This window comes from Arvicola amphibius, chromosome 13 (genome assembly GCF_903992535.2).
Source record: "Arvicola amphibius chromosome 13, mArvAmp1.2, whole genome shotgun sequence".
NCBI classification, from domain to species: domain Eukaryota; kingdom Metazoa; phylum Chordata; class Mammalia; order Rodentia; family Cricetidae; genus Arvicola; species Arvicola amphibius.
This window is the reverse complement of record NC_052059.1, coordinates 2,439,673-2,466,233: the sequence shown is the minus strand read 5'-3', so window position 1 is coordinate 2,466,233 and position 26,561 is coordinate 2,439,673. Positions and strand designations below refer to the sequence as shown.

At 48.4% G+C, this 26,561-nt stretch overlaps 2 protein-coding genes across 2 annotated transcripts in view; one reads left to right on the top strand and one right to left on the bottom strand.

The window, feature by feature from the left end:
* The window catches only part of Ubac2 (UBA domain containing 2), a 135,238-nt gene that overhangs the window by 13,505 nt on the left and 95,172 nt on the right, over positions 1-26,561 (top strand). The window contains exons 2-4 of the mRNA XM_038310109.1: positions 6,545-6,669; positions 10,087-10,206; positions 10,958-11,067. Coding sequence (XP_038166037.1) covers positions 6,545-6,669; positions 10,087-10,206; positions 10,958-11,067 — 355 coding nt within the window. The remainder of the gene's footprint in view (positions 1-6,544; positions 6,670-10,086; positions 10,207-10,957; positions 11,068-26,561) is intronic.
* On the bottom strand, positions 14,050-18,377 carry Gpr18 (G protein-coupled receptor 18). The gene is made up of 2 exons (XM_038310110.1): positions 18,255-18,377; positions 14,050-15,222 (listed from the first exon to the last, which is right to left on the bottom strand). The coding sequence occupies exon 2, from the start codon at positions 15,186-15,188 to the stop codon at positions 14,193-14,195; it is 996 nt and encodes a 331-aa protein (XP_038166038.1). The 5' UTR covers positions 15,189-15,222; positions 18,255-18,377; the 3' UTR covers positions 14,050-14,192.

Below are 26,561 nucleotides of genomic sequence, written 5' to 3'. Positions count from 1 at the left end.
TCTAAGGTAGAGAGATGTCTGTTTTAAAAGCGTGTTTGTTTACTGCTTGGGCTCTGATGTGCAAACTACTTTCTGATCCTACTCATAGACAGGAAGCTAGCTAGTGACATGCCTGAGCTCCGAGTGTGAGGATATGGTGAACTTTTCCCCGAATAAGTAGCTAGTTAAAAATTACTTTTTAAAATCAAAACAGATTTGTGTGAAAAGCAAAACATCTCATGAATAGACCATCATTGTCATTGTTAGTATTTTGGTAGATGCTTTACAGAACATCTATTTTTGTGCTGTTTTTTAAAGGACTGTATTATAATGCCACTGACACTATTTTTAGGAACATCTTTTTAAGGCATGAAGTATTTTTATACTACCCATTTGTTAGTGTTGAATGTCACTCCATCTTCCGCATAGAACATAATTTAATTTTCCATTTTCCATCTGGATATTTACAGACGCTGTTTTCACAGTAATACAGACAATGCAAGGAGAGTATCTCTGTGATAAACAAGCTTTGTGCATATCCATGGCACTTGCTGTGGCCTGAGTCTTCAGTGTCGTGTGCGTGTGTGCGAGCGTGTACATGTGAGCATATGCACGTGTGAGTGTGTGTGTGCACGCGTGCGTGCGTGTTTGTGTGTGTGCATGTGTGTCTGTATGTGTGCGTGTGTGTTTGTGTGCGCGTGTGTGTGCGTGCATGCGTGTCTGTATGTGTATGTGTGCGTGTGTGTGCGTGTGAGTGTGGTTAGTTGGTTCCGTTGCCTTTGGACTTTGTGAGGCACTACCATGGTGGTGAGAACGTAATGGCAGAGGTTGCTTCATGGCAGCCAGAAGTGATGGGTGGAAAGATGGGGGGAGAAGTGTAAGGCGGGGCGTTGGTGAGGGAAGGAAGGAGGAGAGAGGAGATGGAGGGTGTTGGGGCTCACCACCCGGCTCCCACACAGAGCTTACTCTTACCTATGAGTGCCCGGCCTTAGCGTGACCTGTTTCTAGCCGCTCTTCTTAACTTACCCCGTCTGTGTTTCCTCTGGCGTTAACCCTTCTCTATCTATATTCCTCTCTTTGCTTGCTGCCTGCTCTGTGGCTGCCCGTGTGCCTAGGAGGCTGGCCCTGGTGTCCTCCTCTCCTCCTCTTCCTCTTCTCTCTTCTTCCAAGCCTAGATTTCTCCTGTTTATTCTCTCTGCCCGCCAGCCCCACCCATCTCTCTCCTGCCCAGCTATTGACTGTTCAGCTCATTAGACCAATCAGGTGTTTTAGACAGGCAGAGTAACACAGCTTCACAGAGTTAAACAAACGCAGCATAAAAGAATGCAACCCATCTGTGCATCATTAAACAAATGTCCCACGGCACAAGCAGATGTAGCACATCTTACACTAATATCCCACAGCAGGGCCAGGTCACACCTCTACAACAGGCTGTCCAGCGCTGGCCCAGCCCCATAGCACCCAGTCACCTCACACTGCTGCACGGGGGCCCGTCTGTCAACAGCCTCTGGGGTGCATTTCATATCAACACCGGAGCTGTCATTTTGATGGTGTCAGCATTAGTGTGTATCCGTCACACGGTTACACTTTCCGCAGTCTGGATTCTTTGCGCTGTCTCCATGCAGAACTGCGTTTACTTGTTACTGACATGCACCACTGTAAGATGTTAGTGCCTTTTGTGGCTGTATACACGTCTTTCTCTTTATCTGCAGCAAGGTAAGGATCCCACTGGCCTGTGGGTACTCACGGTATGCTGCATGGTATATAACATAGGATATGGTTGTATCAGTATTAGATTCCAGGGGATGCCACTGGCGTGACTGCCGTCAGCCACTTCTCATGCACCCTTTCTGTCTGCTCAGCCTCCTTTCTCATTCCGTCTGTCCCCTGGGTGCTGTTTGGTCAACCTTTGTTTGTGCTCACTTCTTCCTCCAGTAGGATCCCCCCACCCCCACCCCCCAGAGGCCAGTCTAGACTATTGAAGGGTGGAAGGTGATGGGTGATACCTCTAGATACCTTTATGCAGCTCCTTATAACATCCTCACTGATCTGTCACTTGGTGGGAGCCAACCTGATAATGTAGTCTTAAAAGGTTTACTAGTTCTTTGAGAGTCTTGTACAACACATTTTGTTCATAATTGTTAAATGTTGAATCCCCAGTTGCTGGGTTCCTCCACTGCCGATGCAATATGCCAAATAAAACCAAATTAATAAATCCAGATTTAATAAACAGCATTGCAAAGCAGAGCACTCCCTGGTGACTCTCAGGAAGGCAGGGGACAGAACAGAGTAGGACCCTGTCAGGTCTATGGGCTGGGTCTTAAAGATATGGTAGGCGTGGTCCCAGGCATCTCAGGGGCGGAGTCTGGAATGAGGCAGCTCCAGGGAGCTGCTGCTTGGCGTGCTGAGGATGTGGTCAGGAACACTGCCTCCAAGCTGGAAATTCCAGCTAATAATAATTAGCGCTCAGCTCTTCCTAGACCCATCTTTTCTTCCTTACCCGCCCAGATTTGTGACCTTTTAAAAGGAGCATCAACAGTAAAACCCTTCAAGTTATTTGTGCTGTGGAAACACTCAGGTATTTTCTGTTGGAGCTGTCCACACCAGGGGCCACGCTCGGTTTCTGCTTGAGCTGTCCACACCAGGGACCATGTTAGGTTTTCTGCTGGAGCTGTCCACACCAGGGACCACGCTCAGTTTCTGTTGGAGCTGTCCATACTAGGGGCCACCCTTGGTTTTCTGCTGGAGCTATTCACACCAGGGACCACGTTAGGTTTTCTGCTGGAGCTGTCCACACCAGGGGCCATGCTCGGTTTCTGCTGGAGCTGTCTTCTTGTGATGGGCTGATTTCAGTCAGCTCAGTGTCCTCAGGTTCACTGATACTGTAACAAACACGGATCAGAATTCCTTTCCCTTTCGTGGCTGAATTAAATCCCGTTGTATACACGTGGCTGTTTCTGTTTGTGTATTTATCACAGGACAGTTGGGTAAGTACCTGTTCTCCATCCAAGCCCTTCCATCTAATAGACACCCACCGAGTGCCTTCGGGATTCCTGGCTGCAGCCGCGAGCATGCCAGACTCAGCAGCCGCCAGGAACCTGTGCTCTGGAGGAACTGTAGTGGGAACTAACGGATGTGTTTCTTAAAACTGAAGTATACCTTTAGAATTTGTGACTTCTTGGAGTATTTGGCAACATGTCTCTGTCTTATTAGATGCAGTGGTCTGACAAGTCAGCTGGAGCTGGTGAACCCAAGTCCACATTTAAATTTTGTATAGAGCAGTCAGGATGGTGGCACAGGTCCCTGTAGGTGCCCAGCAGCCTTCTTTCCTGGGCTCCTTGGGTGAGTGTCATTGTTCCTTACCTGGATCATCCTAGCAGCCTCCTGACTGGACCCGGCTTCTACTCCTCTGTCTTCCCATAATCTCAAATGACGTATCATGGATGGTGTTATCCCTCTCCCTAACCCTTCCCCACCATAGACATCCTGCCACCCTGGGGGAGGCTGAAAACCTCCTTGTGCCTCAGGTTCTACTTGTTGCCCCCCACGTCCTTGGCCCTAGGACCCACCTATGTGCTGTGTGCTTATCCCGCCTTCTGTGTGTGCACGGCCCTATTGCCTGTTGACTGTGGTTCTTAGAGCGTGTGTCCTTCTGTGTGTGCACGGCCCTATTGCCTGTTGATTGTGGTTCTTAGAGCGTGTGTCCTTCTGTGTGTGCATGGCCCTATTGCCTGTTGACTGTGGTTCATAGAGCGTGTGTCCTTCTGTGTGTGCATGGCCCTTTGCCTGTTGACTGTGGTTCTTAGAGCATGTGTCCTTCTGTGTGTGCACGGCCCTTTGCCTGTTGACTGTGGTTCTTAGAGCGTGTATACTTTCTGTTCATTTGGTAGAGCTCCTTCCCCTACAGACTGCAAGGCCTACTTGCTAAGGTCTCTGTTCAAATATTACGTCTGAGAAAGGTTCCCCTGGCTATCTCTCCGCTGGCACTCCACTCCTCAGGCTGAGTATCAGAGGCCTGGTTTACAAGAGCAAGAACACTTCCCAGCCGTTGAGAATCACCTGGGGGTAGGGTATCTGCCCTACGCCCGTCTTCAGCTGAAACATCTGTCTGATGGGGTGGCTGCCGTCTTGAGCTCTGGTGAAGGACAGAACATGAATGTATCACTAGCTTTAAGTGTGGCTGGAAGTAACATATCTTAGGTTTCCCTGGCTCAAGCAAGTCACATTGCCACACCTAATGCATTTAGTGTGTATTAGCAACACCTCCTTGTGCGTGGGAAGCCCCTGGGGATGCATAGTGGGTAGTAACCTCGGGCTTTGCCTGCTTGGGTTTTCTGCAGCATTTGCTTCCAGCTGACATATATGTCTACCTTTGTTTATTTTCTTCTCTCCTGTGGATGGTGTGCACCATAACACCATAAGAGTAAGGCCTTTGTCCTGACAGCCCTGCTGAACCCCAGGACCTAGGGACATGCGTGGTTTATAGCAGGTGTTTAGTGATTTTAGAGATGGATTAGGGAGACAGCCGAGGCACCCTGTTCAGTCACTGGGAGAGCGGAGTGGGGAGAAAGGGGAGTGCCTACCACCGAGCCCTCATGCATTCTGATACTCTATGGGTAAACTCTCATTTCCCCTTCTGCAGGCTAGAAGAACAGAGACTTCTGTGGCTCCAGCGAGTCTAAGGCTGGCTGTGGTCTCAACGTGTGTCCTCCTGTCCTGTTGAGGCCCCAGGCAGGATGGTGCTCGCTCTGTTAGGTTTGGGATCTGGCAAGTCTTGGCGGAGAGAGCAATACTGTATGGCAGTTCCGGTATAGATGTGTGCAGGGTCTCACCCGGGAGGAAATAGCTGGGCTATTTCTGTATGCTTGCACAAACACCATAACCACAGCACCATCTGTAACGGATAAATCTACCCGCAGGGAATTTCTAATGAATAAGGTACAGAATCTGAAAGGGACCCTCAGTGATGTCTCCTGGGGCCTTGCCATTAGTGAGTTGGAAATGTCCTCTGTCAGAGGGGCTGTGCTCTGCAGGGTAAGGCATGTGTCCTCCACACCCTGAGGAGTGCCGCAGAGTGGGGGACACTGAAAGAAGTCTGGAGACATCTTCCAGCAGAACTGGAGCCACTGTGTGGAAGAAGTGAGGTGCAGAGCACGGTGCAGCAGAGGATCCAGAGAGCAGGGGACCCCATTGGGATTGGAGGCAGGCGGCCCAGAGTGCCGTCTGGGGAGCAAGGGTGAGGTAGCGGGAGGTAGGGTATGCAGGTGTTGTCCCAGGAGAGAAGATGGAGCCCAGTGGCTGTGGTAGCTGAAACCGGGCGAAAGTTTGTGTCGTCCTGATGATCTTCAAAGTGTCTTAGCTGAGGGCAGACCCAGTGAGTGACGAGCTAAAGACCGTAGTTCAGGTCCTCAGTTCCCATGGAAATGCTGGACGTGGGCCTGTGCCGCTGTGGCTCCAGGCTAGGGGTGGGGTAGAGGGGTCCTGGGGGCTTGTTAGCCAGTGTCCAGTGCAGATGGCACAGTTCAGGTCCAGTGAGACAGCATGTGACCGAGCAGGAGAGGAGGATGGCCTCTGCACCCGTGCGCTTGCCTGGTCACTTAGGTGTGGGAGAAGGCACCCACGCACACATGTGTGCACACACTTGGTTGTTGTAAGTGTACGTAGTTTTAACTTTAAAACGTCTCTGGGGTCGGTGGCTCTGCCACTGAAGCCCTGAAGCCCTGCCTCCCATGTGGTGAGGGAAAGCCCACAGTCACCAGCTGTCTTCTGACCTCCATGTGCAGGGAAATGGACAGTAGTAACATTAATATTTAATACACCATAACTTATGAAAAATATTAGACATTGAGTTGTAAGTGCTTTGTGTCTTGTGCAGACATTGTTAGTGCTCAAGACATTCTGCTCTGTGTCTATAAGAACTTGTGACTTGTCGCACACCTGGGCTTGGCTCAGTTTCCAGGACTTTCCTTTCCCTGTGACGTGTCATGAAATGACCTGGAGGTTTGTCACGGGAAGTCCTTTGCCTGCAGCAAGTCTTCCGGAATGTCTCAGTTCCTGCCACCACAGTCACATGCTTGGTCACCTGTCGCCTCAGTACCAAGGAGCCACAAAGCTGATGTCTGCCTACAATGAGGCGGCGGTCCCCAGGGCCCTCATGGGACACCTGATGGGGCTCCTCCTGTGTTCACAGTGGAAACACCTCAGGAGACCCCTTCAGCGAGCACTGTTAGCGCTTAAACCCCTTAAAAAGTTTTCAAACCAATGTGTGAATCTCCGTCATCCTCAGGGGCCAGCTGCTGGAAGGTTCTTCACCCTTTCCTGTCTGGTGCTGTACGGAGGTTACTGGGTGTTTACTGTGTGAGTGCCAGCAGAGGGTCACGCCTGCCTTCTGTCCCTGGCCATAACTGCTGGTAGACGTTTTAGTAAGAGCCAAATGCCGGGCCTTCTGGACTCGGCCTTCGTTTTCGTTCAGAGCAGTCAGTTACCCCGCTTTTCATATGTATGGGGTTTGCTTGTGTTTGCTTTCTAAATCCCAGTCATTCTGGACGTGTTCTCCTCCCCCCAGACAAGGCTCCGCTGTCGAAGAGTCTCCTGCTGGTCCCCAGTGCCCTGTCCCTGCTGCCCCTCCTGCTGCCCCACTGTCAGGAGTTCTTCGTGTACGACCTCCATGCTGTCAAGAACGACTTGCAGGTAGGCACACTGCTCCTTTAGCCTCCGGGAGGAGAGGGGATGTTTTTCTAGACCTGCCTCCTCTTCCTTCAGTTCGTTAGCCCCTCAAAACCCCTGAAGTTTCAAAAGCAGTATTTTAAAGTTGTTCTTCAAGAGTATCCTTGTATTTTAATTATATTTAGTCTTTCTCTCCCGTGCAGCTCCTCAGGCCCATGCCCACCACATTGCTCTCCTAACCTCCCCCCCATAGCGGAGTCCAGGTACCGCTGCACGTCGGCTCATGGACGCAGGGCCGTTCCCCAGAGCCCGTCGGGGTCACACCTCTACAGAAAACCGTTCAAAGGCCATCAGCTGCCAAAAGTGCCTTAGCTGGGACCAGGGCCTCTTCAGCCCCTCTCCATCCAGGTCCTTTTGAGGCCACCACCCGAGTCAGGAGTGCCGCAGCCTCGGCGTGTCCTCTCCCCAAGACCTGGCTCACAGTCTTCCCTCCCCATGTTGGCAGTGCTACCTACGCCTTAGGAGGGCGTAGCGTGAGATAGATACCTCATTTAGGGCTGAGCACAAAGTCCCCAAGTCTGTAACAAGTATTCCTAATACTGTGTTGACAAGCATGCTTTCTAGTTACATTTGCGGATATTTTCAGCAGTGCAGGTTATAATGGAGAAATTGCAGGTTTACCTTTTGCTGAACTCCTAAGTTTGTATCCTAGGTTTTACTCATGGAAATGCAATTTATACTGTGAAGAGAGTTTAGGGCTAGTGTGATGGCTCTGTCATAAAAGGCCACCAAGTCTGAGAACCTGGGTTCCCCCACTGGGACCACATGGTGGAAGGAGAGAGCCCACCTTTCAAGTAGGCACAGTTAACATTCTCAAAAACTGTCTCAGCCTGTGTGTTTGATGAGATGGTTCAAGTTCCTTTGCTTATGATACACCGATTGTTGTTTCTATCACAGAGCTAAACCACGAGGAATCACTTTTCTCTTGGAAAGAGCAGAGCTCTGCTTTCTAGATTGATGAGTGGCCTTGTGTGGGGGTCAGGATGTTAGGACCAGCTGCGTGGGTGCCCTGGCGGCTTCCTTTGCCCCACCCTGAGCATAAACTGTTGTCTCAGCTCACTTACCTCTTCCTTCATTGTGGTATGACTGGCACCGCTGCCTACAGTGGATGCAGAGTCCCCGTGAGTGTCCGTCTGTCCGTTACCCGTGTCACTGCTTCTGCCACAGTAGACGGAGGCTTCTGTGTCACCGTCACCTCGGGCTCAGGAAAAATACACTTAGATTCATACGCACACCACACACAGAACATACACATGAGCATGGAATCTCACCCTAGGCCAGCTGAGTAAGAACGGATGAAGGGATGGCTCTGTCGTTAAGAGCACTCACTACTCTTGCAGAAGACCCAGGTTCAGTTCCCAGCACCTGTAACTTTGCTGACAATCACCTTAAACTCCAGTGCCAGGGATCCAGCGTCTTCTTCGGTCTCCATAGGTACCGTGTGTACACGACCCAGTTACTTTCACAGTAGAAAGAAGAAAAAGGAAATATATATGTTGGTTTATCGAGAGGGTTCTCTGTGGCCTTGGAGCTGTCCTAGCACTAGCTCTGTAGACCAGGCTGGTCTTGAACTCACAGAGATCCCACCTCTGCCTCTCACGTGCTGGGATTAAAGGTGCGTGCAGCCACCACCCGGCCAAGGAAAATATTTTAATTATATATAAAAGAGCAATTGATGGACATTAAAGATTTTAATTTTTAATGTTAATTTTAAAAAAGCAATCCCTAGGATTTCTAGTGTGAGGTCAGCCTTGAGAACTTCTGGAAGAGATGTAGAGTGTTGACAGAGGGTTCCGTCCCACTGGTCCCCGGGCTTCTCTTAATTAACTCTTACATCTTAAATTAACCCACAGTTCTGTCTGTGTCAGCCACCTGGCTTGGCACCTTTATCAGCGAGGTGTTCTTATTTTGCTTTCTCTGCATCTGATGACTGCAGACTGAGCCTTTCCTCTTCCCAGAATTCTGTTCTCGTTGCCCTGTCTTTACTTCCTGCCTGGCTACTGGCCAATCACCATTTTATTAAGCCAGTACAAGTGACTAATCTTTACAGGGTACAAGAGCAGTGTCCCACAGCAGTAGAGCCCCCAGTTCCTGGGTTTCTTCTGGCCCACCTGCTGCCCACAGGCATCTTCTCGGGCATCTGGGTGCACTCGCAGGAAGTGCTTTGGAGCGGTGAGGAGTCTCACTTCTGCCCTGGGAATTCTAAACACGCAAATAAGAGCAGGGGACTGTGAGGAACCAAGTCTGTGCTAGATCCTTGGGTGATGATAAACCAAGAGGGACCAAGACTGGGTGGGCATCCCTGGGGAGCATGGGGATGTTTTTAGCAGGTCTGGGAGGAAGGGCAGCTGAAATAGTACCAAAGAGAGGGTGTTCTGCCCCTGGTGCCCAGTGGAGTCCAGCCCCTCGGGTCTGTACAGCAGGTGTCACGGGAGAGCTGACACAGGCTTGGTGGGTGATAGGGTGTTCATCTTGTCACAGGGTCAGATGACAGGTATCCGCACACCACATCCCTGAGGATGGCAATAAAGCCCGAATTATTCAAGACTAGTTACCAGCTGTTTTTGACATTAAGCACAGCTCACTGCATGTTAGTAACTGTGGTCTTAATTGTCATACTCCCCAGATTGTCCTGGTGGGTGTCAGGATGCTTTGACCACAGTGTGCAGTTGTCCCTTAGCTGCTCTACGTTGATGACAGGCATTGCCGTCGTACGTAGTTGAGCCCAGCAGCCTTCTGAGCCCACAGCCTGGGGTCGTCTTTGCTGGCCTAGAGTTGCACAGTGGTTGTGGTACTGTTGTGTCAGCTGTGGGCTCTGTGACGTGGCTGCCTGTGGTGGTACTCCTGCATTTTCAGGGCCTTTTCCTCTTGAACCTTGGCCAGAGACTTCCGGTGCTGACGGTTCAGTGAGTAGGCAGGGAGATGAGTCTCGTGGCCTTCCCTGGGTCAGTCCAGTGCTGTGAGAATTTGGAGTTCACGGTGACAAAGTGCCTGGCATCTTGGAGCAGAGACAGCTGTGGGCTGCTTTGGTAGTGCGGTTGGCATGAGTGTGTGCACGCGAGTGTGTGTGTGGTGGTGAGCATGCCATGGTGGAATCAGTTGTCTCCTTTTATTGAGATGTGGGTTCTCGGGATTGAACTCACAGTGTCAGGCTTGGTAGCAGGTGCTCTGACTGGTGACATTTTTACAAGGAGTTCTCTGTTGCTGTAACAAGATGCATCTTATAGTGACCATTGGAGGGAACCTAGGGTTCGCTTTAACATTAGGCCTACTGAGTTTACTTTTGCATGTGCGTGGTAACCGCCAAGAGCTCAAGCTGGACAGTGTGTCAGGGGCCTGAGCAGATCGCACTCACCTGCGGTTGTTTTCATCCCTGTCTAGGTTTGGAGGCTGATATGCGGAAGGATTATTTGCCTTGACTTGAAAGACACTTTCTGCAGTGGTCTTCTTATTTATAACTTCAGAATATTTGAGAGACGATACGGGAGCAGGAAGTTTGCAGTAAGTTATTTGATGTTTCTGCTGAGGTTCAGAGTGAACCGACCTTCCCTGTAGTCTGTGTTTGCGCATTTGGCACCCCAGGGTCTCCTGAGTGCTAAGCAAGTGCGGTTTGCCTCCAGCTACATCTCCAGCCAAACTCGGAAGTAAAGTCTTCTTCCCTTTTTTCCCAAGATGGCCGCTGGCTTGTAACCGCCCACTCAGGCTCCAGAATGGGGATCACAGTCGTGCAGCACTGTTCCGGACCCTTGTTTCAGATGCCGTCCTTAGTTAAGACTTAGTGTAATGTTTATAGTTATCTCTTAAATTACATGATTCTAGATCTGATTTGTGGCTTCAGCATCAGCCAAAGAAAAAGTTTAAATTTATGCCGACAGCGTGATAAAACCGTTGAAATGATGGAGATACACAGCATTGTGTGTGCCAGAACTTTAGCTAATAAAATGCTCCTCACTTACTTGGCTTAATAGTATATGTGCTACTTATTAGCAGTATGTCCTAATTAAATGTCGTTTTTCATCATGTCTCGAAATTCTAGAAACTAGTACATGTGAACAGTTATGGTTTATTTGCCAATTTTGGAAAGTAACAAAAATAATATAAAACTATGCTTATACATGTATACATATATGTAATATGCATATATACATGTGTGTGTATACCCATAACCCCCTGCCCCCCCATACCTGAATTCGTGCTAACTAAATGGCTGTTATTTATTGTTACTCATTCTCTGTTTCTCATTTTATTTTAGTCCTTCTTGCTGGGCTCCTGGGTCTTGTCAGCCTTGTTTGACCTGGTCCTTGTGGAAGCTGTCCAGTATTCATTTGGAATCCCCGTGGCCAATAATTTGCCTTCTGGATTGTAAGTGGCTTATGGTTTGGAGTTATTTATTTAGGATTCTTAAGTCTTATTTGAAATACTGTGATTCACAAACTTTCACTAAAGGTCTTTTAAGCTGGCTGTGGTGGCCACAATTTTAGCCCAGGTGCTTGGGATGTCTGTGATCTCAAGGCCAGCCTGCTCTACATAGTGAGTTTCAGGTCGGTCAGGGCTACCTAGTGAGTGAGAGTCTGTCTAATAAAAGATACTTTGTACTTTCAGATATAGTAAGTGTGTGTGTGTAAAGAAAATCCAGTGTATGTTTACATATTCCTCATGTTCCCAAAATAATCAGTGTCATGGTTCTTCCCTTTTCCTTTCAGCTCTGAGTCATTCTGTAATTTGTTTCTTTGAGACAGTGTCTTGTGTGGAGCCAGGATGGCCTCTAATTGGCGATTCTTTCGCTTCAGGGTTTCCAGGTGCTGTGGTGATAAACCACTCTGAATTCCTCAAATTGAATTTGTTTTGTGTATTTTTTTATAGTGATAATTTGCTGTTGTAATTTTATGAACTAATTAAATAAAAAATCCAAATTTAATTAGCCCGAATAACAAAATAAATGTACTAAAATTGAAGGGACTTTTAGATTCTTCCCCAGGGTAGAGCCACGTCAGCGCACGGGTACTGATAGCTTGTGCTTTGTGCTTCCTACAGTGACCGACCAGCAGTCATGCTCAGGCAGGACTGTGGGAGCCGCGGGCAGAGCTGTCGGCGCCTGCAGACGACCCAGCGCATATCAGGGTTAAGTAGATGAGCCTGTGTTTGAGAGGCGTGCACAGCAGCGTGAAATTGGGGAAACTTGATATTTAAAATTCTGTGCGCACTAACTTTAGGCTTGTTCTAATTTTACAGTGTGGGTTTGAGAACTGTAGGGTGCATTAGGTCCCTTGATTCTAAAGCTGGATCTCTATTGTAGATGAATAACTAGTGTTACGTCAGACTCGTCATAAGCGGCGCCCTTCACTGTGTTAGTAACGTGTGGTTCTGAGCCTTACCTGAGCGTGAACACCGCGTTCTCTGTCGTTCTGCACGGCCTTGTCGTTGATGTGGGACTGGGGTGTGGGCTGCTGCTCCTGTGAGCAGGCTGTGGTGCTGGAGAAGGATTCTGTGCTCACCTCGACACTTGTATCTCTCAGAGTAGTTCCCATCTGGCCAACTCCTATTGGTTCCTGACAAAGGCTGCTTACTGAGTTTTGAGGCATGTGTGTGATGTGTTGGTGTAAGAATGAGACTGGATAATGTAACACCAGATCCCTGAAACTCACACAAAGGTGAAAGCAGAGAAGGGAGTTGTCCTATGACTTTCATATGTGTGCTGTACCCTATGCGTGTATACAAGCACACATACTTGCACACGCACTTGCACACCCACTGAACATCCTCACACACTTCCACATACTCACACATATTCACACACACATTTGCACACGCTCACACACACATTCTCCATACACTCACATTACATACACATTCTCACAGACGTACACACTATAAAAATCAGCGTTAAAGAAGGGAAACAGCTGTCACAGCTGTGCTAGGATTAAAGACAAAACAAACAAAAATCCCCAAACCTTGAATTTCCATTTTCTTTGGAACAAGGGTCAGACTCCACTCCATCTAGAGTGGGAGGAGCAGACAGCAAGGACTTTGCCGTCACAGATTTGGGTTCCAGCTGTGCAGCTTCCTAGTTCTGTGACATCTCGCAAGTGCCTGGACCCCATTGTTTCTGAGCTCGGTTTCTGCCTGACCAGCACCCATGAGTTGGAGGTGCTCAGGGCCATGAGGGGCGCTGAGCAAGCCCCATGTTCTGTTTCCTTCTTTCCTTGAGCTCTGTAATCCGATGTTGTTCACTCCCAGCCTCCCCAGCCAGCTTGCTCTTGGCTACCTCTTGTTGTTTGACAGAATTGCTTGTCCTTTTGTGTGCGTTATTAAAGGATTTTACTCGCTTGCGCCTGAAATCTTCCATTATTTTATCTCTGTTGAGAGACTGCATCAAAAACCTCCTCCTTTGCTCTTGCATCCAGTAGTTATGACAGGACATTTTTGTAAACAGTTTGCTTATTATTGAACATTTGGTACGAGACCTGAAGGGAGGCAGAGGCAGGTGGGTCTCTGAGCTCCAGGACAGAAGAGTCATGGAGGTGATTTTGTAGAGGAAGCTTTCAGTTGAGTGGTTTATGTTTATGTGATGTTCAGATCCTTTGCTTTTAGACAAGACGTTTCTTTATGGAGAAACCAGATGGGTAGGCCAGGACCAGAGCTGAGATTACCCATCCAACATGTGGCCTGGAAAAACCTTTACAATGTATCTTTAGCCGTGTAAGAGCAAGCTGCTGGTAGTGTGGCTAACAAGTTATTTGACCACTGCACATCTCATGTCTTAGGAGCGTGTCAGTTCAGTGGGGCAGAGATGGGGTCTCAGTCACCTTCCCAGCGTTTGCCTTGGGTTGGGGTTTGGGAGGCAGCAGGCGCTTGTTGAAAGAAAGGATGGGGCCGCTGGAGCTCCCTGCTGCCGTCAGCTGTGTTCCTGTGGTGGGCTGAGCAGAGCTGCTGTGTTTGGAACATAGCACACTGAATTTGGACCGCCATTCCAAGTGTGAACTGACAGAAGGGGATCTATCAAATCATTTTGAACAGTAACTTATTTTTCCCTCACTTGTGTGCAGAAGTTAATCAAAAAACGTTAAGGCATTTCACAGACTGCTCAGATGAGGCTTGGGATGGAACCTGATTTGGGTGGCCCTCCACAAGTAATTCGTGAACTTGTTCTTTGTATTTTTATTAATGTTTTTGAGACAGAGTCTCACCACGTAGCCTGGGCTGGCCTTTTGAATGCTGGGGTCACAAGCATGACCCCCACAAATGGCTCATGCACATGTCTTATACAAGTTGTGAGATAAAAATAAATGAGCATATCAGAATACTCAGGGTTTAATTATGTTGCTGGAATAATAAAATAGCACAGAAGTTTTTAAAGTTTATTATTATTGTTATTATTATTTTTTTACCAGAGAAGAGGCCGGTAAAATGGTATAGAATCCTGACTCACCCACGAGTAGGTAGACAGAGAGTTTTAATGAGATTAAAGACAGTTTGCTTGCTCTGACTTAAAGCATTTCACTGTTCACATTGCTAAGTGACCGTAAGCTGCCAGATCGGAAGCTTTTCCTGCGCACACTGCGGAGGTAATTGCGGTACAGCATGACGCTGATGACCCGAGCCTGGAACTGTTTGGAGACGATGTAGTAGAGGACTACGTCCAGGCAGGTGCTGAGGTTCATGAGGAAGGTGGTGAAGGCACCCCAGGGGCTGTAGCTGTTTCCCTCCCCGCTCAGCATCAGGAAGGCGAAGCAGATGTGGAAGGGCACAAAGCAGATGAGCACCTGCACCAGCAGGGTGATGATGATCCGGATGGACTTCTCCTTCACCTTGGGCGTCAGCTTGGATGTCTGCCCCCGCAGGAGGCTGTGGGTGATGACCACATAGCACCCGATCATGATGAACAGCGGGATCAGGAAGAAGAACACGAGCCGGGTGAAGTTGAGCACGTTGACGGCTTTTAAGTGGATGATGTCCGAAATCTTGAGGCAGGTGGCAGGCGAGGAGGCTTTATCGGGGTCTTCATAGAGCAGGAGCAGAGGGACAGTGGTGGTCAGGGTCATTATCCAGACGCCCACACAGGCCAGCACAGCCTTGCAGGTGTTCTTCAGTTCCTTGGCGTATTTTGGCTGTACTATGGCCATGTATCTGTCAGCACTGATGAAAGCAAGAAGCCACAGAGCCATGCTCGGGTAAAACACCACCAGGGCCCCAAGAATGTGGCAGAAGTACTCCCCAAATGGCCATTCACCGTTTGCATAGTAAAACATCCGAAAGGGTAGACTCAGAATAAATATTAAGTCCAGCAGCGCGACATTCATCATGTAGACAGTCACGGTGGTTCTCTTCTTGGTCGTACAGCTGAAAACCCATAGCGCGGTGACATTAACAAATAATCCAATCAGGAAGATGCAGCTGTAGAAGACTAGGGCCGCGATCTTGTACTCATCTGGGTATGAGCTGTTAGAAAGGGCCACCTGGTCGCGATTGCGGGGGGTGGTCATCTTACAGCTGGCCGGTGCCCATGATGTGTGGAAACTGTAAGGACCATTAAGGAAATGGGGATAAGAGCTTGGGGTTGGAAACAGGCTGAACAGCATCAGGTCTCTCTGCTGTTAGTGAACTTGAATATTGAGGGCATTTTATATCCAAGAGTCCAGGTACACGCCTTAGTAGTTTTCAAGAACATATGCCCTAGATGTTATTGTTATTATTTACTGATTTCTTTAGTTTCTTTCCTCCTTTCTCCTTTCTTCCTCCCTCTCTTCCTTTATTTTTGAGAAAGGGTTTCTCTATATAACCCTGACTGTCCTGGAAGTCACAATTTAATCCAAGCTGACCTTCCCCTCACAGAGTTCTACCTGCCCTGCCTCCTGAGTTACCTGTGATTAAAGGTGTACACGACCACGCCCAGCCCCAGTCAGTTCAGATGTCCTCAGGCACCATGATGCTCTTGGAGATTTGTCCAGTTTCATTGACCTTGCTTATCTATCTCTTTCCCAAATAATCAATTAAGAGACAGTAAGAATTCTCTGGAGTAATGGGGAAAGGGCCCATCTGGATTTTAAATTTTATAAAATGGCCTGTCAAATTTTATCATTTTCATTCTCTTTATTTTATAACTCAAATAAGCAATGTTCAGATACTTTTTCTTCACTGGATACGATCATAACTTACAAAGCACGCATCAGAACACTAACGGAGCCAAAGCAGCGGAGACAGCAGCTCTCGTGTGTGAGCGCGTAGGAACTTGGGTTTCTCTTGCTGCTCTGTCTCTGCTGCCCCTCTAGCACACGATAGGAAGCGCTCAGTGGTCTGTGAGCGTTGGGTGAGCTGACCCTCACGGCTCTGGCCTGCCTTGTCAGTGAGGTCTTGTAGTTCTCTGTTGACCCTACACCTTCTTTTGACATTGCAGACATTTCTCCCAGTGTCACCCTAAACTCTCTTAAGATTGTCGTGGATCTGGATTACTGTGTCATAGGTCTTGACTACTGTGTTGTAGGTCTGGACTACTGTGTCGTGGGTCTGGATTACTGTGTCGTGGGTCTGGACTACTGTGTTGTGGGTCTGGATTACTGTGTTACGGGTCTGAACTACTGTGTTGTGGGTCTGGACTAGTGTGTCGTAGGTCTGGACTAGTGTGTCGTAGGTCTGGACTAGTGTCGTAGGTCTGGACTACTGTGTCGTAGGCCTGGACTACTGTGTCATAGGTCTGGACTAGTGTGTCGTAGGTCTAGGCTCTCTACGATTCTGTCATGATCTACTAGCATCCTAGAGCAACAAGTAGACAGTTCGGAGTATCTGAGGCAGGGGCTGATATGTTTTGTTCCTCAACGTGCAGTTACATCAGTGGGGCAGAGAAAGCAGTGCTTTGAGGATGTTTTTTCTAGTTACTGCTCCTGCTGGCCTAGAAGCACGTAAATTCTGTCAAAGTCAAGTAGGCCTGAGAAGTCCTTACTTGTGTATATAGAAACTAATAATCCCACCATCGAAAGTGTTTATTTAGAAAAGAAATTAGTTTAATAGTGTTTATAAATAAGGCGCTGTCAGTGTGAAGAAATTCCCGGGGTGCAATGCCAGCAGAGACTTACAAACGCTCACTCTGAAGAGATGGAACCTGGAGGCATATCTTTGTGATGTGGGGGTGTGTGAGTAGTTGTCTTTACCAGAGTCGCTCTGTAGGGTGCTCATCTCTGACTCAGCCTGGGATATCTCCTCAGTGAAATCACAGGGGGATCACAGCCCATGGCCAGCCGATGACCATGGACAAGCGTGAGGTCCGTGTGTTCCTCCCTCCCTTCTTCCCATAGTTGTTTGTCCCACATTTGGCTTAAATGTAATTTTGGAATAAAATCCTATATATAAAAACGTGTATTAACGTTTCCAAATAAAGCCGAGAATGGTGGCACCTGCTTTTAATCCCAGTGCTCAGGGCAGAGGGAGGCAGAGCTCTGCTTGAGGCCGGTTTGCTCTACACAGTGAGTCCCAGGGCAGCCAGTGAGGCCCTGTCTGAAAAGCACTCCCAAACATTTATATAACTAGAATATTAGTTTCTACCCAAATGATAAAATTACTGCATTGAAAAGTTAAATTTTTGTTATTAAGCAAAGGTTACTTAGAGGCTTAAACGTTTTAACTCTCAGTGGACTTTAGAATAGCATCGCAGAGTGAATGAATTTCAGAGTCCTCCTCCTCCTCTCTGACACTGCTGTGGAAATGCTTACACATATAAACCAGCTTGGCTGCCCTGCCCTCACCCTCCTGGGGTGCTTTTCTGTAGTCCACTTGTCACCAGTTCTTCTTGTGCCTTTGCTCCAGTGTGGTGATGTGTCTCCGTGTTACCGTACCGGCTGTTTTCTGCAAGGTTTTGGGGAAGTGTTGAAAACTGACTGGCTTTCTGGTTAACTTTCGAAATACTTAATTCCATGATTATCTGTAGTTTTTTTCTTGAAACCAACAAATTTCATGAAACAATATAGTTGACACCACATAACAAAGACATCAAGATACCTTATGATATATTGTGTCATCAACATTGTGCTAAATGGGTGGGGGGAAAGACCGTGAGGTCTCAGCCCTACATGAAGAATGACTGGTACCTCCTGTGCTGAAAGTGGGAGAAATGGCCCTCTCCAGGGAAGAGCCCACCACTGGCTGTCCAGTGCTGCATGGCCAGCCCTGAGGACTTACATACAAGTAACATTACACACACTGAGCAGGACATATGTGTGTGTACATGTGTGTACATGTGTGCGCGCGCATGCATGTGTGTGTGTGTGTGTTACTACAATTAATGAGAAAGGCCATGAATTTGAAAGAGCAAGGAGGTGTATAGGGGGAGGATTTGAGAGGAAAGGGAAGATATGATTTAATTATAATCTCAAAAATAAAAAATTCTAAAACTCTACCCTTACTGTCAACATAAAACTCTGGAAACGAGTGTCAGGTCCTGGAGAAAGGACAGCTGCGTGTTCCAGGGTGTTGTCAGGCGGAGCAGAGGTTTGGTTCAGTAAACCCAGCATACCTTCTGATAATGATGATTTACCACCAGGTTGTTGGATGGCGCTTACCTCTGCCGATATGCGGGTCCGGTGAAGAGCTCTCGGAGCTTGGGTTAAGTAGTGGTGCTTCTATCTCGGCTCGCTGTGCTGTGGAAAGGCTCTTGGAGATGTAGTACCGATATGGGGCTGTTGGGCTGAGTGCTGCACGGCCTCTTTCAGGAAGTGCTCTGAAATAAGTTCTCAGCATGGGGCTTTACCCTGGATGTGGTTTTTTTCTTTCACAAGTGATTTGTTTATGAAGTCCTGCTCCGCTCAGGCTCCTCTTGAAATGATAGCATATCTTGAAGAAAGGCATAAAGAATGGAAATTTTCTTGAAGTAACTGCTTGTTTTGATGTCAGAAGTCTGTGTCATTTATAGAAAGGAGGTTTGGTGTGGGCAGAGCAGGGTTCAAAGCCTGGCCTCTCTGTAGGCTGTGTGACTGTGTCCAGCTTTGTTGTTGGCCTGTGTGGATCTACAACCGAAGTTCGCAGAATCTACTCCAGAAAAGTCCCTCCTGTGAAGGGCACCTGCCACTCAGGCTCCTCAGTCGTCTCCCAGGTTTGTAAATTATGTCATAGTGCGTCTCCCATTTCCAAATTCCCAGGCACCTGCAGCTGGACCCCGTGGCTCCTGCTTGCGCTCTGTCCTGCGGATCTGCTCCCACCACTCTGTCCCCCCACCTCAAGGACGTCTAGCAGCCATCTTTTTATTTTATTTTACTATTTTTTTTTGCCTGACTGTCTCTGCAAATCTTCGGAAGGACCGGTTGAGTGATGGAAGAATTTGCATATAGGAGTGTCCTCAGTTAAGAAGGGAAGTGAAACCTCCGAGAGGCGAATCGAGCAGCCCAAATCGTTGCTGTCTAGCTACTCTGCACTTAACTTTCTCTTAAAAGTGAGCTGCCTCTTGTCGAGTTCTCAGTGTCTCCACATCAGTCACACAGGGTTTGCCAGATTTTAAAGGCTAACCAAGCACAGCTCCTTCTCCGTTCTTAATACGGGATTTAATACAGCTGTAGCCACCTCATCCTTCCTCCCCTTGGAGACAGGTCTCACTGTGTAGACCAGGCTGGCCTTGAACTGCACCCAACTCCCTGCCTCTGTCTCCCACCCCGCCCTCCTTGAACTTGAGCTAGTTTGAGAGCCTTGCTTCTTGACTCACAAGTGGTAACCATTCGTTCTACAAAGGTAACAAACTGTCGGGAACCAGACGAATGTACTCTAGAGTCACTGGAGGCCACTGCTGTGCTTCCTGTCAGTAAGGAAATGGAGCGTGTGGTACTCAGAGGCTGCCCGGCCTTCTGCTACTGTAGTAATGACTGCCTTGGCTCCTTTTCTAGATGTGACTTCATCACTGCTAAATTGCATCACAAATGTTCTATATGGAGTTATGTTCTTTCCTGTGCCGCACAGGAGTGTGACTGGGACCCAGTGTGTCCTCTGCTGCATCACCCAGTCCATGACAAGGTTTCTGACAGGAAGTGCTGCAGACTTGTGTCTGGGGTGTTTCTCATTAAGACGTGAGTCTTTTCCTGTACATAGCATTCCTAATTGAGAACTTCCAGTTTTTAGTGCAAGGCACCAGGCAGATTAGGGACTTCCCAAAGGCTCAGCAGGTCCACCTGTAGACCGTCTCCTTGGCTGCCATTTCTCAGACTTGTTCTCTGCCCTCTCATGCGGAACTGGCCTGGAAGATTCCTTGACCCAGCTCTGTGCTTGTGTCGATGGCTTTGATGCTCTGCCACCGCATCCTGTGCCTTGAGAGTTGTCACAGGTCACATCTGAGGAGCAGCTGATGATGTCTGACAGCTGCAGGGACAGCTCGAGACCTGGAGCCTAGGGGGAAGGTCTGTGTGTGTGGCCGTCCTGAGCTCTTCACCGTGACTCTAGGTTGGGAAGGGTCTCAGAGCTAAAGACATTGGCTTAGAGTGTGCGGCAGGAGACAGTAGGTCAAGGGTCAAAGTTTAAGTCTCCTTTGCCTGCGGGAAATTCTTACTCTCACACCGGAACTTCAGGGCCGTTCCTCACTATGTTTTGAATGTTAGAGGAACTTGATTCCTGCCAAAGTGGCTTCCTCGTATTCCCAGGGGCTGCAGGTTCTCTTCACTTTATCAGATGTTTTGGTCTGTGTGAGTGAATTTTTATTTTAGTACGAGAACCCAGCTTTTGAATAAATATGATTTAGCTAGGACACCATTGAAAGTAGAAACGGCTTACTAGTTGTACGCAGCCTGCCTCCGCGGAAGACGCTCCTTGGGTAAAGCTTTGTTTGTGCCACGGGTGGGTGTGTCATGGTCACCCATACAAGTGCAAGAGCTGTTCATCCTGATCCCCTGCCAGCACTCCAGCCAGAGACAGCTGTCAGACTGTGCACCTGGCCTGTCCCAGCGTGGGACAGTGGAGAGCAAGCTCTCAGAGACCGGCCCACAGCCGTCCCCACGGAGACGTGAGCACGACAGAGAGAGAGAGCTACAGTAGGGAGGAACCTTAGCGCTCCCCCTCCCGCCCCGGCACTCCAATGTGACAGGGGAGCCCTGTCTCTGCTTCTCACTTTCTCAGACCAGTGTCTCAACTGTTGCTGCTTCAAAAGGGCAGGGTTCAGGAGTTGAAGGTCAGGGTGATTCGAATAGTAGGAATTTCTGAATAAAGTCTGAGAGATGATCTAGATGTATTTTTTTAATCCCAGTGATTTATAGACATACTCTTATAGCCACTTAGAATGAAGAGAAGCTTCTTTTAATTTTCTAAATTGTCTGTGATTTAGCCTTCCCCATTCTGTCTCTTTTTGTGCAGCTTAAAAATGATATGAACATATAATCAGACAGTTACTTACCTCATAAAGAAGGACTTGAACCCAGATATGACAATCAATATGACAGATAAGTTTACTAAGCAGCAAAGTCATAGACTGCGTTAAATTCTAGAGAGGACTCCACCTGGCAACTTAACCAGTCCTGCAGCTGCTGAAGTCTTGTGCCCCGGCCAAGGTTCACAGAGTTCTCCCTGAGAACCCAGGGCTATTGTGATGCACTTGAAGTTTCAGTTAAAGGACCGAGGACATTGCGTGTGACACTAGGTCACAGGTCAGAAGAAAGAGGACTTAGGTGGGCCAGTGCTGTCATTGGATCCTCAAAAGCTTAGTCTTCAGCCTGGAATTTATTCTCAGAAGGTGGGACGGACCTTTAAGTGGGAGGTCCTTGGCATGCCCTCAGTGTGGGTCTGAGATGCAGCCAGGAGATAAATGGTTTGCTCTACTATGCACTCCCTGCCTTGAGTGTGTGATCCTTTTCCACACACTTGGGGCAGTGGGGCCAGTCTCAGAATGAAAGCCTCTAAAACCGAGCCAGAATAAACCTGTTGTGTTTAGAGGTTTATCTTGGTTACTGGTGACAGTGATTTAAAGCTGACTAATCCTGACTGCTAAAGAAATAAGAGCGTTGTTTCCAGGCTGTTTAAATACAAGCCTGTTTTCCAGTATGTGGGAAACAGGGTTTTACTGTACTGGCTTCTGCATGCCAAGAGTGCATCTGAATGAACATCTTTTAATTACTTGATTTGGATTTTTTTCTGCCATTATGTGTATCACTGAGAAGAGCAGTGGGAGGGTCTCTCCACCAGGCAGGTCTTCATAGCCACGGTCTCATCAGTCCTGCTGTCCCCGGCGTGTGCCGAAGACTGTGTGGTGTGAACGGCACGGTGGCGCACCATGGTTGTCTGTTCCCCCCAGCGCTGTTACAGTTGGCCCTCGGAAGTAGCGATTTCTGAGGGAACAGACAGTTCTTTCCTGTTCTCTCCTCACCACAGAAGACTTACTTCATGGCTGGATTCTCCCAGCCAGTGGATCTGCATCTAGGAGGAACTCTGCCACCCAGTGGCCGAGATGAACAGGCTCTCAAGCAAAGCGAAACGAAAACCCGAGTGTGTTCACATCATCAGCAATCGTGCATGTCTGCTAATTTCTTCTGTGCACATGAAAATGAAAACTGAACCTGCAAAATAACATTGCTCACCTGTAAGAATGCTTACAGGGAGGAAGGCTTAATGTGTGTGTGTTGGCAGGAGTTTAAACACGGAAGACCTTTTGATATTAAGTACCCAAACTGAGCTGTACAGATGCCACAGCTCGGGCCACTCCTTAGTACCTAGCCAGTGAGACTGAATGTTTATGTGCCCCAGGAGACAGGAAAGCTCCAGAGTAGGAGCAGCCCAGCCTCCCCAGCCACAGACTGGAATCAGTGTGTGCACAGCAGAATGATCTTCCTGCCCAGGGATGGACCCTCACGAATGAACCTCATGACAAAAAGTGGCGCGAGAAGAAATCCCTAATGAGTGATTCCATTTTTTGTGGCTTCCACAAAGTGGCCAGGCTGCAGTAAGTGTGTAGGTGGTCACTGCTTTGGTGGGTAGAAACAGTATGGATTGTCAAGATGTAGCAGGGCCCCTGTGGCAGGACCTGAGGACAGTTGCTCAGTAACCCTCACCATAGACCTAAAGAGATGCAGGCAGGAGGTGATAGAGCCCGGAAGGAGAGAGCCCTGTGAATCGGCTGTGTACAGAGGTGTTGACTAGGCTCTCTTGCAGGAAGGAGCCAAGGAATAAATAAGCCCTCACCTCAGACAGCTCTCGTCTGCCCTCTGCTCTCTTTATGGGACTCGGCTGGAAGCCAGGGGCTCCTTCAGCCTCAGGGGCAGGACAAGACCAGGAGGGGAAAGAGGCAGACGGTTTTTGAGGATGCCACAGTTTCTCTGCGTGTGGTATATCTCCTGTCCTGTTCAGAGAGACCTTTGCAGGAAAGCTTGGCTGTCAGAGTTGGCATGTGGGGATGAGGCAGCTACTGCCTCTGAAGCTCTTTGCGGAGCGCGACTTCCACCACGTGGAGTCTCTGCAAACTGCTGTGTACCTGGTAGCTTCTGTTCTGTGTTCTGTAGAAACCAGATGCTAGTTGTCTTTGTCTCTGCCTAACTGAAATGTCCCTGCAGCATGTGTGAATTTCCCTGTCACCTGGGCCTGGGTGGCTGTTCAAGCTTTGCCTGAACCATGGCTCCTCCGGGCTGGCTTACCGGCCTTGGCGCTGTGCGGTCGCACAGAGAACCAACCCCCTTTTTACTTTGCGATGCAGTGTGCACTTTGGCCCCCCCAAATTTCTGGATGAGTATAAATGAATCTCGTAGGATGGGGCCTGGCAGGGTTCTCTGCGCTTAAACCCTCAGTTGCCTGGACTCCTCTCTGGGAAGACTGGGCCCCGTCGAGCTGTCCTTGCTGTCCTATCCTCACTGGTCCTTTGTTGCGATCTTTTGCACGCATTTTCTCTGTACTTTGTTTATTTTGAAGTTCACTTCCTGAAGACACGATCAGCCTGCTGTGGCAGGGGCATCCCTGTTGTTGGTTTTTCCCTTCCTGATAAGCTACCCTGGTTTTGTTAAGCAGAACTGTCCATAGGTCTTCCTCTCCGGACTGTGAAGTAATTGAACACACTGACAGTTCAGGTGACGTCTCAGCGGTGCTGTCTGCTTACTGTTCTTTCTGTATGGACAGTCTCTGCTGGTTTGTCTCCAGCAGGCAGTGCAGGCCCTGAAGAATCCCAGCAAAGACAGCTCAGCGAGGTGCTTAGACACTGGGGTAGCTCCGTCAGCAAGGTGCTTAGACACGGGGGTAGCTCAGTCAGCGAGGTGCTTAGACACCGGGGGTGGCTCCGTCAGTGAGGTGCTTAAACGTGGGGGTAGCTCAGTCAGCGAGGTGCTTAAACATGGGGGGCCTGAGTTTGCTCCCCAGGACTCCTGTTCATTTGTTTGTTCGTCCCACTACCCACCCAGTCACCCACTCACCCACACACTCACCCACCCACCCCCACACTCACCCACACACTCACCCAGCCACCCCCACACTCACTCATATACTCACTCTTATATCCAAACTTGATGGCTTTAATCCAGCACTGGGGAAGGAGTGGCAGTGGCAGCTCAATCCTAGGGCTTGGTCTGCTCGGCAAGTTCCAGGCTCGTAGGATACTGTCCGGGCCAGTGGACAGTGCCTGAGAAAAGATACCCCGTGTTGTCCTTTGACCCCTCCCACACATGTGCATTGTAGGCACGCACACACAGGAGTGGCTGGAGAGACACACAGGGCAGATTACTGTGGTGTTTCTTTGTATAGCGAGGCGTTGCCCTTGCCTGTGTACGAGGTCACACTTTGTCAGGGATTGGTAATTACAGCTTTAGAGTTAGTAGCAGGAGGTGTCTGTGGCATCTCTGTGTGTTTACTGATCCTTGGCTGCTTCTCCCTCTGTTTCTTTCTTCTCATCTTATGGGCTTTGTTAGGAAAGAACTGGCATCTCAGATATTTCAGTGTCTAGCATCGTGCTTCCCGTTGGAGACCCTTGGTTATAGACCTAGTGATCCAACCAGAATGGGTTTTCCTCAAGTTGTGCTGTGGCTTAAAACGGATGCCTATTGTTTTTAGACAGAAGTCATCTTAAAGACATCAAATGGTGACAGTGTTCGGGGTGGTTAGATTGGTCAGCAGGCTTGTCTCAAATGTGACAGTGTTCGGGGTGGTTAGAGTTGGCTGTTTCCAGAGAAGTTGGTTGTAACGTACTTAATGGAAGAGTCCTTATGCAGCTAGTTAGACGTGGAATAGTTTCTGATTCCTCATTCACATTTACCTCCTTTTGGTGATGGATGCTGTCAATGCTGTCTGATAGGATCCTATGCTTTTACAGATGGTTGGTGACACTTGCCTCTTGACCTTTAGCCTGATTTTAAATCTCGTTAAATTGAAACAAATTAATTGAAAATAAATTAAGAAATAAAATAATAAAGTTTGGTATAGGAGTTCCTTCTGTTTGTGTGTTGCTTTCATTGGTTAATGAATAAAGAAAACTGTTTTGGGCCTGATAGGGCAGAACTTAGGTAGGCGGAGAAGACAGAACTGAATGCTGGGAAGAAGGGCAAAGTGAGAGACGCCATGGATCCTCTGCTTCAGATGGACACTAGTTAGAATCTTGCCGGTAAGCCACAGCCACATGGCGATACACAGATTAATGGAGATGGGTTAAACTTATATGTAAGAGTTAGCCAATAAGGAGTTAGAGCTAATGGCCAAGCAGTGTTTTTAATTCATACAGTTTCTGTGTGGTTATTTTGGGTGTAAGCTAGCCAGGCAGAGGGGACAAACAAGCAGCCCCTTTACAACAAAAGAATATTGAGTGATAAATTGTGCAGATGTTTTAACATTCACTTGGGATTATTTCTATATTATGTAGTAACCTGTAATCACGTGCCCTTCAGTCTTCTGAGACATCTGGGCTTATAGACTATTTCTGTCCTCATTAGAAGCCTCCTGTTTATTTTAGGAAACAGTTTTCCTCTGTAGGGTTCCACTTTTTAATATCACATGTACCTGGTATTTGATTAATAATTAAATGTGAGGTAGCATTGGAACTAATTCGTCATGTTTTCAAAATGTATGTGCATGTCACCATAAATTTACCATCTTAACTTTTAAAAATACCTTTTACTAATTTGACAATCTTATACATGTATACAGTGTGTCTTGATCCCATCTGCATCCTCCTCCCTTCTCTCCCCTGGCTCAGTCCAGTCAGTGCTGCCCTCCAGAATGCTGACAGCTCTTGTCGGCGCAGCTCGTGCAGGTCCCCGTAGCCGTGGGCACTCACGTCCAGAAGACAGTTTTCCAGCACTCTTCCACCACCCCCCCCCCACCCCCCGTCTTTTACGTTCCTTTACTTCTGCCATGTTCCCTGAGCCCTAGGGGCAGTGGCTCCATACAGATGTCTCGCCTGAGCAGGGGACCCAGGCTTCTCCTCGGCACTCTGACCAGTTATGAATCTACATTCCCTGCAGCCCCTGAAGGCAGAGCAGAGCTGATCCATTGGTAGACACATCAGTATTTAGAGGGCAGTTTGATGACGCATCCATCCGTTCAGTAAAGCAGCAGTAGTGGTCTTTCCCCAGGGCCTGCCTTAGTTCCCTTTCTGTTGCCGCAATAAAACACCATGACCAGGGCATCTATAGAAGAGAAAGTTTATCTGGAACATGTAGCTCCAGAGGGTTAGAGCCTGTGAGCATCATGGTAGGGAGCATGGCAGCAGTCACGGTGCTGTAGCGGAGGCTGAGAGACACAGCCACGAGGCAGACAGGCAGTGGGAATGGTGCAAGATGTTTAAACCCTTAAAGCCTGCCGCTAGTGACCGACCTCCTGCTCCTTTCCAAACAGTTTCACCAGCTGGGGACCAAATATCCAAACAAATCAGCCCATGGGGCCAATCTCACTAAAACTACCACCTGGTGGTAGTAGGAAACACTTGGGGGTGGGAT